The sequence below is a fragment of the Hippocampus guttulatus genome, chromosome 15, assembly GCF_054856545.1.
Source record: "Hippocampus guttulatus isolate MCC_2025c chromosome 15, RoL_Hgut_1.0, whole genome shotgun sequence".
Taxonomy (NCBI): Eukaryota; Metazoa; Chordata; class Actinopteri; order Syngnathiformes; family Syngnathidae; genus Hippocampus; species Hippocampus guttulatus.
This window is the reverse complement of record NC_141275.1, coordinates 14,312,740-14,327,540: the sequence shown is the minus strand read 5'-3', so window position 1 is coordinate 14,327,540 and position 14,801 is coordinate 14,312,740. Positions and strand designations below refer to the sequence as shown.

At 45.5% G+C, this 14,801-nt stretch overlaps 1 protein-coding gene across 5 annotated transcripts in view; it reads right to left on the bottom strand.

Annotated features, from left to right (window-relative positions):
- Positions 1-1,269: 1,269 nt before the first annotated feature.
- Positions 1,270-14,801, bottom strand: part of jade2 (jade family PHD finger 2) — a 37,234-nt gene continuing 23,702 nt past the window's right edge. For 3 of the 5 annotated variants that reach the window (XM_086130405.1, XM_086130408.1, XM_086130407.1), the window contains 6 exons: positions 14,241-14,576; positions 13,762-13,926; positions 9,001-9,118; positions 6,690-6,830; positions 6,098-6,243; positions 1,270-5,842 (listed from right to left, as the gene is read on the bottom strand). In XM_086130405.1, coding sequence (XP_085986531.1) covers positions 5,195-5,842; positions 6,098-6,243; positions 6,690-6,830; positions 9,001-9,118; positions 13,762-13,926; positions 14,241-14,576 — 1,554 coding nt within the window. In that variant the 3' untranslated portion in view covers positions 1,270-5,194. The remainder of the gene's footprint in view (positions 5,843-6,097; positions 6,244-6,689; positions 6,831-9,000; positions 9,119-13,761; positions 13,927-14,240; positions 14,577-14,801) is intronic. The other 2 variants (XM_086130409.1, XM_086130410.1) reach the window with 1 other exon arrangement.

Below are 14,801 nucleotides of genomic sequence, written 5' to 3'. Positions count from 1 at the left end.
ACGACGTCAATTTCTCACCGACAGCTTTTTGGCATTCAGCACAATTACACACTCACACACACACTTAATTGGCTTTACATGGATATGTTCACGACTTCACAATGGACTCAACACCACCAGGCTAATGATTTCTATGAACAAGTACTGCCGATGCAGCAATATTGTCAACACTATTTATAGCTTTGAATGATCTTGTTTAGTTTCCGGACCCCCGCTTCTTGGTGCAGAATCTCACCGGCAAGCCTCTCGATTTCAAGTGCGACAAAACAACGGTCGTTTACTTTGATATTGATTTGAGTTTGGATTTAGGATCTCAATTTTTTTTAACTCAATTATTTACATTGTTAGTTTGATTGAAATCATTATTACTTCTATTACTCATCATTTTATTGTTTTAGTTCAATATACAGACAATATATTTGGTCTCAGCTTCATACTGATAAAAGGTCTATGCTGTGACAATACGCACAAAGCAACCTTGTCAATCAGCCTTGAGAACCCCCTTTCGTGACCCCCACCCCACACGCACACAATGTTGGACATAATCTGTTCCAGGGTCAAACTGTCACCATCATCATAGATTTATGTCACTGAATCAGATTTCAAATGACTGTTGGACATAAAGAGGAGGTAAAAATAAATTAACTACTCACCCTTTGATGAGACGGAGACGGGAAGAGGCATCGTTGAGGCGCAACTGGAACAAACAAAAGTGTAACGTTTGATTAACTGCATTTATTAGGGTTCAGGTTTTTGTTTTACACCTGCATGTTATTATTTAACAGAAATGTAGAAAATATTAGGATTGTGTTCAATATTAAGATTTTTTTTAAATATTCAAATTAATCGGCGTTGAATGATGGGAGTTTCATGTCTTGGTGATGTCATCAGTTGCATATTACATGACCACTGGAGGGCGTTAGAGATGCAACTGACATTATAGATTTTATTCTTGCATTATGCCCGTCACCAAAATGCGCATGTTTGGTTTATTTATCTGTTACAGATAAATAAACTGGTACAGACTTTCGACTTGACAAGCTTACTCGAGTGCAAAATGACATCTTCTGACATCGGGCGGCCTGGATGGCAACCAAGTGAAACAAAAACAGAAATGACTTCTTTGTTGACTCATACGGCGCACGTCCGCGGTTCGCATACACTTTCTCCTTTAAGCGTGAACGTCGTACACCAACATATGAAGTCATGCACGTCCGCAAAGGTGTGCTTGGATGAGTATGGTGCGGAAGAAGTCGAATGCAGCCGTCCTGGGGGTACACAGAAAGCACTGCTTTTATTGGACTGCACTGGACCAGACTGGGTGGGACACCACCGGATAAGAGGTTTGTGTGTATGTGTGTGTGTGTGTGTGGGGGGGGGGGGGCTGGGGGAATCGGCAGCCGTGGTTAAGGCAACACACAAAAAAAGCATGCAGATATACAGTCACAGAGGAAGGACATCATCATATTGCTTGTCAAGGTTTCGCCCCAAACATCCAAATTGTACAAAAAGGAAGAAAATAGGCTTCTCGCGCTAAGGAAAAATACACGTTTTGTTTGTTTTTGTCCCTCCCTTCTACAAAGAAGATTCTAATACAAGAAAATAAATATAGCAAAACAAAATGCCAGAGAAAAATAAAAAATAATTTAAAATAGCTTTTTCTTCTTCTCATATATGTTTGATAGTTCTTTGCTATTCACAAATGGCACAACATTCTTTCAAAACAAAAAGAGGACAGAAGGATAAAACCCCTGCGACATTCATATTCACGTGTTGGACAAAAGAAACTTTTGATGCAGCGGAAGATTGAGGTTTTTTTTTCTTTCTTAGATTCTGATCCAGATTCACACCCAGTCTAAACATAATCTGGACTCAATCTGGTGCTGGTGAGGATGATGCTTTAAATGAACACAAAGAGAAAATTTGCCCGATTTAAGCCAATAAGTGCTTAGAAAACATTTAAAAACCCTCCTGTTCTGTTCTGGGTCAAATTGACCCATTTTAAACCCAAAAAGGAGTTGTTTCTTTGGAAACGTCTTCTGGTTGGCTTCGAAATGTTATGAACAGATACAATTTCACAGGTTTGTAATGCAAAGGCTCATAATGGAGATATTAAGATTGCTAATTTCTCACACTTTAGGATCATGAAACACCACTCTGGGTCAAATTGACCCATTACATGGCAAAAAAAATATCCAAACTAATAAATACAATTGATACAATTCGTTTTTTTCCATTTGGTTTATCCATTTATGATTAATCAAACACGCCCTGGGTCAAAATGACCCAGGAACAATATCACCGATCCTGAGAAACAAATGTCACAGGAGAGTTAAGTGCTACTTTAAGTGTTTAATTGAGGTGCTTTCACACCCATAGTCGGCCTTTTCTGCCCTGAATCAATTGATGGGTTTGTAACTTGGTCCGTGACCCCCCCAGGGTTTGGTTCACAAAAACTCAAGAGTGTACGAGACCACATTCTGATGCTGCTCTCTTCTTTGATTGGTCACAAGAGTGTTACAGGAAGTTGGATTTTTCGAGAGCGTTTTTTTTTTAAATGACTAACATTTGACAATAAAGTTGTATTCAATTCAATTTAATAACTACGTGGACAAGCTAAACATGGCTAAATTACACCAGCAAATAGCCAAATGCGTATTATCTTCTTTCCCAAACAAAACAAGGCAGAAACTATTACACGTGTATGACAACCTACTAACTGCTGTGGACCAACTGGATTAAAGCAAACTCAAGAGTGCCAGTGTAAAAGCACTCTTGGGATAAACGGCATGGAATGCTCTGCTTTAAAACCTGAAAAATTGAGTTGATTAAAGGTAAGATTATGCAGAAGTCAAAGGCAAATTAACTTGTAATACCACTTTGTGCCAGTAGGGGGAAGGGGGTGTGAGTGAGACACTAACTTGAAACCGGTTGTCTTTTACAAGCTAGCAATGAAGTTAGCATTTCAGCCCGGGTGTCGATGCTTTGCTGTAAAATGCTGCCGATAACAGGGTGAAGTTGAAATCGTATACTGTATTCATAAGTGCCATCAATTCATTTAACAGTCCAAATGTAGTTCAACTCCTTCGGCATTCTCATGTCTATTCCTCTAACTTTCTTCAGGCTACAGTGCTACCGGTTGAATGTGTTTTCATGTGGTCTGACATTTCGGTGTTTAAAAACACATGACCGGAATCCCTTGAGGGAAATATACATAAAAATGAAAGAAAAAACATTTTTAAAAATTGGAATACGATGTGTACTTCACAGCCGACAGCGAGTCCAAAGTAGCGCACGAGAATTAGCTTAGCATCCACTCAACACAGGAGGCAAAGAACCCCTGCTCTACATTTGGCTAGGAAGCGAGGAAGGAAAGGGCGTGTTCGCCACACTGTAAATATGGTATCATAGCGGTTTGTCTACACTAAGGAGAAGGCGTGGCTGTTAAAATTCGAGTACATCGAGCGCCTACTCCACCGCGCCGCTTCACTACTACGTGCTACGATCTTTGCTGTCTACTTGGAAGGAACACGGAAAACGTCAACGGTTGTCATTGTCATAGCCAGCAGGAATAATGATATTAATAATCATAGTAACAGCCTCCTCTCGAAAGGAGTGCATAGAGGAGTGTCGGGTGCGCATTCGAGAGCTTTCAGGAACACATACGGGAGCGTCGGCGATGCATACGGGAGTATCACGAGCACATCAATGAGTGTTGCGCACACATACAGGAGCAGCGGGATCGCATTCGGGAGTTTCGGGACCGCACTTGGAGCGCGTACGGGAGCGTGTGGAGCGCATACACTTGATAGCTGACGTCTGGTCGCATCATCAAACCCTGTTACACCAAACCTGCTTTAAGTGACTGTGTGATCAGTTCAGCAGCAACGCGGCGTTTTGAAATCGTCGTATTAGCGGAGCGACACACGCAAAAAAACAAAAACAAAAAAAACCCGGCAGGGCATAAAAAAGTGGGCCCATGCACGATTGGTCCCGGCATTATGATCAAGTGACCACACCGAGTGCTCAGTAGTCGTCCAAACATGGAAGTTTCTCAATCTCGACATACAGGTGTCGTTTTTATATGTATGTGTGTGTGCATACACACACACATATATATATATATATATATATATATATATATATATATATATATATATATATATATATATATATATATATATATATGCGCGCACACACATACAAAGTAGATATGTATACAGTATATATATATATTTATTCAGATAGATACGTTAGCGGTCGCTAGCGGAATCATTTAATTTCGCAAAAAAAATTAATTGTTGGTCGAGTTATCAAGACATTACTTTTTCTTTTTTTGTTTTTAAACCATTTTTTTTTCTTAAAACCCCTGAGATAACCGCAGACGTCCTTCAGTACAAAAACAGAAATGTTTTCTTTTTTCTCAAACGCACAAATTGCCGGCCAACGTTGTGACAGTTCAGCCTCGTTCGCCGAGCCACGTCATCCGTCGGCAAAAGTAAATGGAACAGGAAGTCGGACGTCCTAAATGCTGCCCTCTAGAGGCTGTTAACTGGCACTGCACGATGTTGAAAACACCTCTGATGGTGAAAAAAACAAAAACAAAACTTTGTCCGTACATCCTTTGTTCAGGCACTCTAAAAAATGATTAAGTAAGGTGACACATTCGCATTGATTGTTACAAATTGGATTGGGTGACAGCTGATTGGTTGGCGATTGTTTGGCTTGGGGGTTTCTTTGGGGGGAGAGGGGTGCGACAGAAGGCACAGAATTTATTTCAGGCAAACAAACGGAATTTTGAATAAGGAAGAATGTTTTTGTATGGTCTTTTTTTCTTCTTTCCAACTACAACTGCTCTTCGATCTGGAAATGACCAAGCTTCTTTTTTCTGTGTTTATAACGCTACTTGCTCGCTAGTTGTGCTTTCCGACACCACTTGCTATTCGAAGAAGACCCTGAAACCAGCCTCGGTAAAGATATTTAGAAGAATGCCCCAAAGATGTCGACAACAAAGTCTTTTAACGCGCAGAAATCGGAGAGAAAAAAAAAATCAGACGTCTGCTTCCTATTTCCGTTCGGAACTTAGCGGTGAGACGCGAGGAGGCTAGTGGCTACATTCAAAGAATGCTCAGGGCACAGGTGGAGCGAGTGGGCTAGGGAGAGCGCTAACATGTATACGGTGCGTTCAGGGTCCTTAGGACGCCATGACGCTCCGCCTCAGCAGGTCCTCGTTCCCGGAATGCAACTGGGGCAGGTGGAGCTTGCGCGCCCCGCCGGGACGCGTGTCCAAGTCACTTTGCTCTCCGTCCGAAAAGTAGCCGTCGCCATGGAGCAAACGCTGGTCCTTGGCCTCGGACGCCCCTCCACCACCGGCTCGCCCTCGAGATTTCACTTGGCGGGACACGCGTAGCCGCGGGGACGGCGCAGCGGGCGGCGGCCTCGACGTGATGCCGCCGCCGTCCCACGGCCCGCCGTCCTCCGAGATGTGGCAGGAGTCCATTTTGGAGATGGGCGGCTGCAGGTCGGAGCTCCTGGTGTGGTGACGGTGGAGGTGGTGGTGGTGAAGGACCCTGGAGGAACCTCGGGACCCCTTGCGGGAGCTGTGCTTTTCCTCCGCCCTGGCGCCCGCCCAGGCGCCCTTAACGGCGGAGGCGCAGGACCCCGAGCCGGCGCACAGAAGCATCCGCGGCGGCGGCGGCGCGGCGCCAGAGGAGGGCGAGTGTCCGCGGGGGCGGGGCTTGCAGCTGCCTCGGGATTTGCGACCCAGATGGGGCGTCTTCCACGCGGACTCCATGGAGTTTTCCATCATCAGATTGAGCAAGCTCTCCTCGCCCTGCAGGAGCTGCAGGACAAGCAGCGAGTTGGGAAATTTAGCGGGGTTGTAAAAATGAAAATGGCACACTTCCTGTCTTTTCGGGCATGGGATCTTGAGACTTTTCCGTGGGTCTACTCGTGAGAGACATGCCGAGGAAATTTCATGTTCTTAAGGGAAAATGGCTTAAGGGGCCGAAATGCAGATTTTGGGGTTTTTTTTTTTTTTTTTTTTTGCTTTAACTTGGAGCCTCCGAAAAGGCTGAGGATCCTTTCGGACTGTTACCTGGTCAGAGAGCAGGCTGCCGCTTTTGTCCCCGTGTTGTGAACCCAGAGCCCACTTGCTGAGCGTGTCATCGGCTGTGATCTGCACAGACTGAGCCAGCCAGCTGTCAAACAACGAGTTGTCCAACGGGAAGGACTTGGACAAACCTGCAGAAAGCAAACACAAGGTTTCATATCAAAAAAGGTGGAGCCAATTCGACTCCCGGGCTGTGTCAAGCTTCAGGGATGATGTGCCAAGTAGGACAGCAGGAGGTGCTATTTGGGTGGCTGGGACACCACTGAGCCGCCACACACAAACCCATGCACATAAACACCGCGCATTTGTTTCCATGACGCAGCATGCCTCTGCAGGAGAAGCGAGGGGGGGGGGGGGGCGGAAAAACGAGCAGGAAGGTAAACACAGCGCCATGGAAATGATGTGACGCGTGTTTTTAGGCAACCGTACATCGGGACAAATAAGAAATGACTGAAAATTGACAGAATGTCGTTTGTTTTGAGAGTCCCGGAGCGATGTGCCTCGGGGATCAGAAGGCGCGCAAGGCGGCACAGCGTTCAAATAATCGGACCACAGACAATCCAGTCGTGGAGTGTACCTAGCTCTTTAAGCAGCGAGTTACTGTCTGACTCCCATCTCTCCTTTCTCTTGTCAGGGCTACTCTTCCTGCCGCTCTCCTTCCCTGCACTCTGCTTCCTCTTTCCTCCTCCTCCTCCTCCTCCTCCCTTCTGGGCTCTCTCTGCGGGGGAGACACAAGTAAATGTTATCAAGGTATTTAGTTCGCCCCCCCCACCTCCCTCTATGAGTTCATCGTAAATGTTTGCAGGGTCCCGTTACTACTGGCAGCATTCAGGTAGCACCTTTCTTGGTAGCAGGCGTGATTTAAAATCATGCGATTGTTCACCTTGATCAAAGTGTATGATAATAACCCTGAGCCACATGCTGCTTCATCAAGTCCAGAGATATTTTCTTCTTTTTTTTTTTTTCACCATTGTGACAGTTTCTAATCTTCCGCAACAGAATTTTGCCACCGTGTTCCCCATTTTTTTTATTTCCCTAATCTGATTTTTTTTCCTTTTGTGTGCATTGCAGCTCAGCAGGAGGGGGGCAAAAAAAAAAAAAGAAGATGTTTTGGGGTTTTCAAGGACAAGAGTGGAAGATTCCCCCCCTGCAGCTTGTAATCGGCGCACAGATCCAGCTCCATCAGCAGTGCTTTAAAACACCGTTTTACAAGCTATTATGGGCATTATTCAAGGCCCGAGCAAGCGGTGTGCAGGCCCTCGATCTTAGGTCATATAAATCTCAATTTTGAGGGCTTCCTTATCCTCAAAGATTTGCAGCTGTGTTCAACCTGGTGAACGAGTTTTCGGTTGGGCTCGCGGGGGGGGGGGGGGGGGGTGACTGCCTAAAATCTCACCACCCCCTGGGCTGCTTAGAGAATCCAGACCGCAGGGTCAGTTTCACCTCATAAGGTGAAATTTGGTAGGCAGGTTGATCACGAGAAGAGCCACCAAAAAAAAAAAAAGCCATGCCTGAAAAGTCAGGGGAGGTCTGGTATTTGGGTGTGAAGCAACCAATTTTGGTTGACATCGAGGGGTCTTTCGATGACAATCTTGTTCGACAAGTTTATATTAAAAAACACTTTCACTGAGCAACGTGGGATTTGGTTGCCATGTCTATCACAAATAGACCCACACAAAAGTCTCAAAAGCCACCCCCCCCCTCCAAAAAACCACAAGAAGCCCCAGCACTTTGGCAAGAAGCAGCCGTTTCAAGATCATTCCGGCCATTCCATTCATGCAATAGCTCCCCTGCTGACACTTTGGTTTCTTTCAGACTGTTTACTCGCAGCTGCTTTAATTCTTATTACTTTTTGTATTTATGCTCAGAGGACCTCTCACCTTTCTCTCGCTGTGCGGGAGATACACGTTATGCAGAATGATTAATGACCTCGCTTTCCAGATGCACTCAACTGCAGCATAATTGTGTGTTTGTGTGTGTGTGTGTGTCCTATTTCATACCTGGGCTCATTAGCTTTTCTTCATCACTCCCTCAACCCTCTCTTATCTTTACTCAGACTGCCGTCCCATAAACCTTCTCAACCCTCTCCTTCCTCATTTTGGCTGCCTTTGTCGTAGCCCGATACACACACACACACACGCACACACACACACATCAGGCGAGAGCAGATCAGAGAGACCAAAACTAACCGCTGTCAGCTCGTCACAGTTGGAATGTAAATGTGCTGCACTTCCTGCATAACAATACTCATACTCTTGCATGCGTGTGTGTGTGTGGCCTAGAAAACTGTGTCTGATGACAGTGCCCATTTTGTGTCGGGTACCACTCCAAATAATTCAATAGGGTTCTTGTCAGGATCGACAGGTGCTACTCAATAGATTGGAATATTGTAGAAAACGTCATTTATTTCGGTAGGTTCAATTTAAAACGTGCAACTGATTCACACCACACACACACACAGTAAAAAAGTGTGTATTATCAGTTTGATCATCATGGATCTTAGCTCAAGAAAACCTTAAAATTCAAAATTTCAAGAAATTTGAATGTGACACAATATACATGACACAATCAAATTAGATAGGAGCAGGCCTTCTGAAAAGTACGCTGTATTCCCTTCCTATTACTTTTACTCAACTCAACTGTATTTCTACAGCACTTTAAACCAACCATCGCTGTATCCCAAATGCTGTACATGGGGCAAAAATAATTCATACAACAAACAGTAAAAAAATGAATGAATAACAAAGGCAGTAGAACGCAAAACCAGTAAAAGACAACGCAAAAAAAACTAACAAAAAAAACCCTCCAAGCGAATGACAATGCACAGGACTTAGAAGCACACCCTGCGGTACTCCACAAAGACAGATGTCTTCATCGATGTGTTTTACCTCCGGCCATGTCCTCTTCCAGTAGCTGTATCTGCATATGGAAGATCTTCTCCTGGAGGTCGCATAGGCTGTGCTTCATCTTCTCCCGCCGTGTCACCATGTAGCACAGGTTACGCACCTGGAAGCAGACGAATACGACATAGTAAAAAAAGAAATACATAAAAAAAAGGAAAAGACTCTCATCTTGCACTTCTAAGTTACAAGAACGAGCTTTATACGTCAATGCAGACTAGTTGAGTCGACTTGTCAAACAGCGTGTTAGCCTTAGCTTTGAAACTGTAGCATCTGGGCGCTAGAGTCGTTCATTTTAAGCTCTGGATGCCGGCCAGAACACTTGCAGCTAACGCGTGAAAAACTGGACACCGGCCAGCTGGGTTGTACGACACTAACTCGATTATTATGTGTCTCTGACCACTTTGTGTGTGTGTGTGTGTGTGTTGGCTGCGAGCTGATCTTGATTGATTGGTCTGCTCGGCCTATCCGGTCTGCACTATCCCCCGCGAGCGAGCGCACGACGGACAATAATAGCTTCTCAAGCGGGATACAATGTGCGCAACCTGTCGATTAGACTGCTAATGCGTGCGAAAGTGTGCGCGTCTATCAGCAAGCAAAACAGGATACGTAACGGGGCAGGAGGGCAATCATTTGTTTGCTTTCCAACTTCTTTCTCGTTCATTCTCTGCATGCCAAGTAATCATTTTTCGAAAATTCAGCCTTTGAGGGCAGTATCCCCAATGAAGTTAAAATTTAATAGACACGTTTCTCATAAGTAGACCGACAAAAAAAGTCTCAAGGGGGCATATGCTTGACAAGGCTGTGGAAAGTCTGCCTCTTTGCTTTGAAGCTGACCTTTTAGCTGTTTCCGTGGGACCTTAAAGGCAGAGTCGTTTTGGAATTTCAGCCCCCCAAGACAGAATCTTAGGCTCGTGAAATTCAATTGACATGGCAACCATCAGTAAGCCCACCAAAAAAAAAAAAAGTCCCAAAATGCAAACCGAAAAGCCACCGGAAGTCTGCTCCCAAGTTTGGCTCCCTCAAGGCCATTTTAACAATTTCCATGGGTCCTTCAACTGCCCGTTTTGGTTTCAAGCCACCCTTTTCTGGCCCATTTTGGTTATTTTCAAGGGTCCTTCAAAAGCAAACTCGTACAAGAGATTTTGTCCAACTGCCACGCATACGAGACATCGTTTCAAGTCAGTGCTGGGTCCCAATCGACCGTGTGCACTGGCCCCGAACCATTGAAATATCACCACTATTGATCTCGAATTGGCACCGCACGGACAGCCGGCGTTTAAACAAAGATGGAATGTTCCCAAAAGAGAACACCGCCAGTGAGAGCATCAACAAGTCATTTGTCACATCGGCCGTCCGTCACACAGCCGCCTCGAAAAAGCCAGACATCATCGCACAAACATCTGCATTCAAAATGACGTCTCAATGCAGAAAACGCCTGGCTGGAACCGACACTGCTGACTTTTCAGTCACTTGAAGGAGTTTTTGTTTGGTGGCGTTTGTGCAGCAAAGTGAATTAAATTGAGTGATGCAGCGGTGTGTGACACTGCGGGCATCCGCAGGGCTTTTATTGAAATAACAATTTGGCAGCCCACACTGTTGTTTTGACTGGTTTATTGTCGTTGTTGGGTTTTTTTTGTTTTGTTTTGTTTTTTTGCTGGGGCAAAATTCACTTTTGTAAAACCGACTAAAACTACAAAGCAAACATGTCCTTATTTTTCCTTTTGTCAATTAATAAGAATTAAAAAAAAAAAAAAGCTTTTGAATATCTGTCACTGTAGTGACTGATGCACACTTGCGGCAAAACACTCAAGGCTGCAGGTTAGACTGCAACATTTCTTCTCATGCATGTTTACACGCGGCTGTAGCAGAGCAACACGCTACCCGTGTCAACCCCCCCGCGCGTTTACTAGCGTGAGCGTGCACCCCCCACCCCCCCAACCCCTCTATTGTCTTATCAAAGCCGTGCGAATTTAGGGTTTGACTGGCCGTGAATTATTTATCTCCGCCGAGGCCATGGAAACACACAAGCGGCAATAAATATTTATATGCAGCCTCATTTTTATTTCATCGCGGTATCGGAGGGGCAGCTCGCGGGATGGCGTCAGGGAAGGAGGAGGAGGAGGATGAGGAGGAGGTAGTAATAAAAACAGGTGAGAGAAATTGATGAGGGTTACCGTTACAGTCCTGCGTAGCCTTGCCGCAGTCTAACATGTGGGAAGTGGGGCAGGGTGGAACGGAGGCTGAATAAAAGATGTTATACGAGCACCACTGGCTTAGCTTATTATCATACCATATTTTAATATGCCTAAGGACTTATAACTAATATTAAGTGGAGAATGTAATTTCTGCAAAAATATTGTGTGTGACTGCTCAAGTGCTGACACTGAACCGAAGAAATGTTCCACTGAAAATTACTACTTTTTTTTTTTTTAAATAACACAAAAATATTTTAATCTATTTATTTGGGAATATGGTCATGGGAAATGTGACACTGTATATAATATACATACAGTACATTAAAAAAAATGACATGGGCGGTCTATGTTGCAGTTTTCACCGATGGAAAAATATTTATTCCCCGTGTTCTTATTTCCACTGTTCTCACCTCTGGGAATTTTTCACGACAAGTGTTACACGGCGGATGATGTCAGATTGACTTGAGAGCCAAAACACACATTTGTTGTGTACGTGTTTTAGGGGCCGAGGGGTGTTGGTGTTTGGAACGGCGCTGCACGCTGCGAGCCGCATTGATGCCAGTCCAACGGGGTGGGCCCGTCTGCGGACCGCCCCGCAGCTCCAAAGCCCTCGGGTGAGCCGTTTCACTGTACTTCTGTGTGAGAGCAGGGCTGAGTCATTGAATACCCCCCCCCCCCCCCCCCCGCTTGCCTTGTCCTCTGCCTGAACCCGAGGAAGTTACATAACAAGACAGTTGATGGCAGACATGAAGATGCGAGATAGGCCTCACTAATACATTTACCCACCAGAGAAATCAACTCAACTGTCATCTGGCTTCTCTTTCCCCTTACAGTCTTATTTTTTTTCCCCTGTGGCTAAAATACATCATAAAAGAGTGGCCCTCTCTGTCAGGCTTGTAAAAGGACGCAATATAATATAGAAATATAATATAATCAATATATGTGATTCGGAAATGGTTATATCGAGCTATCAACGGCATGAATAACAAAAGTCAATTTCAGAGAAAATATCAAATATTATAAGCCGTGACAAGACGGACGCAAATGGATACGAATGGCGTTCGCGTATGAGCAAGTCGAGTTTGTCTCGGGAGTCTAATGGAGAAAAGGCGGTCAGTCAGCCAACGAGATGCATTAGCCTCCAACGGCCCACAAACAACAGTAATTCCCTCCGTTCTTGAATTGTTTTGACAGTCGCCGTTAGCCGTCGCGCTAGCGACACCGATAAGACTCGAAGCGACGACTCTCGTCAACCACTCGGGAGCAGAGTGCCGACTCGGCGAAAAAGCTCACCGATGTTTTCAGGGACATTACGCAGTAATTCGTTACACTGGCAGCGCTTCAAAGACCAAGAGTGGAGGAAAGAGAGAGGGGGGGGGGGCGGGGGGAGTAATCCAGGGTGACATGAGCCCCCAGAAACACACACACACACACACACACACAGACACACACGGCTGCTAAATGGAAGGGATTTTTCAATTTGCCAGCAAATCAGAGTTGATTGGAAACCTCTCTTGTGGCAATACACACACACGCACACATGACATGCAACACTTTCATGCTAACAGATGCTCTTCAGGGCAAAGAAGAGACAAGGTGAAGGATGGAGAGGGAAAAAAAAGACGACAAGCGAAGAGAAATGGTGTGTGCAGACTTGGTACCAAGACTTGCTGATACTAGCTCGATGCTAACGTGAGCTCAGGTGTAAAAAAAAAAAAAGAAATGATTCAAAGTTGGAAATAAGATTTTTTTGCGGTGGGGGGGGGGGGGGTGTTGAGATTTTATTCAGTCAATTTTACTTGTAATTGTAGTGCCGTGATGCTAACATGAGCTACGTCGGTTCCATTTTGCATGAATTCTTTCATCACCTTTCCACAAATGCTCATCTGATCCACTGCGATTTATTATTCCTTAGCGTTATTTACATGTGGATTTGCTCCCTGGCCTCCAAACCGCTGCCCCGTCGGCTCATATCGACGGGATAAACAACGCGTAAGGCGTCCATAACAGGCGGCGTGGGCCGGGGAGAGCACCGGTTCGCGAGGGCAGCTGTGAATCGATAGATTGATTTGCAGGCGACGTGGCTGTGATGAACCTGAGCGGAGTTAATCTTGGCGATGACGTGAAAGGAGACACTGGAGAGCACTTGTTGAAGTCTCGCTGCCTTCTGGGAAGCTATTGAGCACGTTATCGCCACAAGAGGTAAGAAAGCGTTACAGAAAAGATCGATATAGACTGCAAATCACCACTTCGACACTTCTGAAGTCAACCTGCTGAGGCTATTTCGTTGCCTGTAGAAGACGCATTTTTTCTGCCGTCACTGTTCTATATTAACGGCATCGGGGTGTTCACACAGTTACTTCAGCTTTGGGTATTAAGATGATGAGATACGTCTGGGAGAGCTTCCCCACTCTAGTCGCAGCCCCCTTACAAACGCCGAAGTCTTGTCTGAAAGGCGCAGGCGAGTAAATGGCGGCTCTACCGTGACACCAACCTTGTTTAACGGGATGCATTGCTGCCTGTCAGAATTGAGTGTTTCCACCCCACTCACCCTCTCCAAGTCTTGTCGGAGGTGCGTGAAAAGCTTGAGCCGGCGGTAGAGGACGTCCTGCTCCTGCTGGGCCAGGTTGTCCACCTCGTCTCGTTTTAGAGTCACCAGGGGCTGGTTGAAGTTGGCCTTCCTTTTCAATTTCCAGAACTGGTACAGGAAGTCCACCTAAGGGGGGGGGGGGGGGTATTTTTATTTTATTTTAATCCCACTTCAAACATGAATCATAAAGTTGACGTGTGTGGTGATAACTCCGCCACGCAGGCACTTCATTTATTACGTGCGGCAATGACGTGACGTCATCTTTAGTAGACGTCTCCAGGAAATGAGATCGGAAAGCTTCCCCTCATTTTTCCAAAATATTTCTACCTCCTCCCACATCACTTCTCTTTCGATGGAGATAATAAAAATACAAGCCCCCTAAACCGTGGACCAGTTTTACTTCTGTCGACAAAATCAAAAGGTTACGGTTCTCCAAGTACCTGTGTGACAGGTAGTGCCATGTTCTCCGCCACCTCTCCGGGATCCACCAGTCGATAGAACTCGTCCTCCAGCTCCTGGAGCTTCTGCTTGCGCTGGCTCACCTTGTCCCGTTCCAGCTGGTCCCGCTCGGCCCTCTCCGACACCGAATACGGTACTGATCTGGGCTCTGGGAACTCAGCGGTCCACTCGGGTCGAGCCGCGCCGCCGCCGCTGTGCTCCAGACAGAAGGACTTGAAGCGGACCTCGTCGTTCTCGGCAAGGATGGTCCTCATTTCCAGACCGTGGTCGAAGGCGCACGTCACGTGGAAGGCCACAATACATGAGGGCATCGAACACTGTTTGGAAAGAGGAACCAGGAAAGAACCTCAGTTATTCCCTCTAGATTCCTCGCATCCATCAAACACAAGAATGGTCGGTCAAGTTCTGAACTTGTGGAATGGAAAAAGTTTTGTGTTTTATGGCACGTCATCAAGTTTCACTGTTACGTAAAATTAAAATAGTTGACAATTTAGCATCTTTTAGATTGTCAAAAATTGTCTGTGTCTCATGAGGACCTGTAG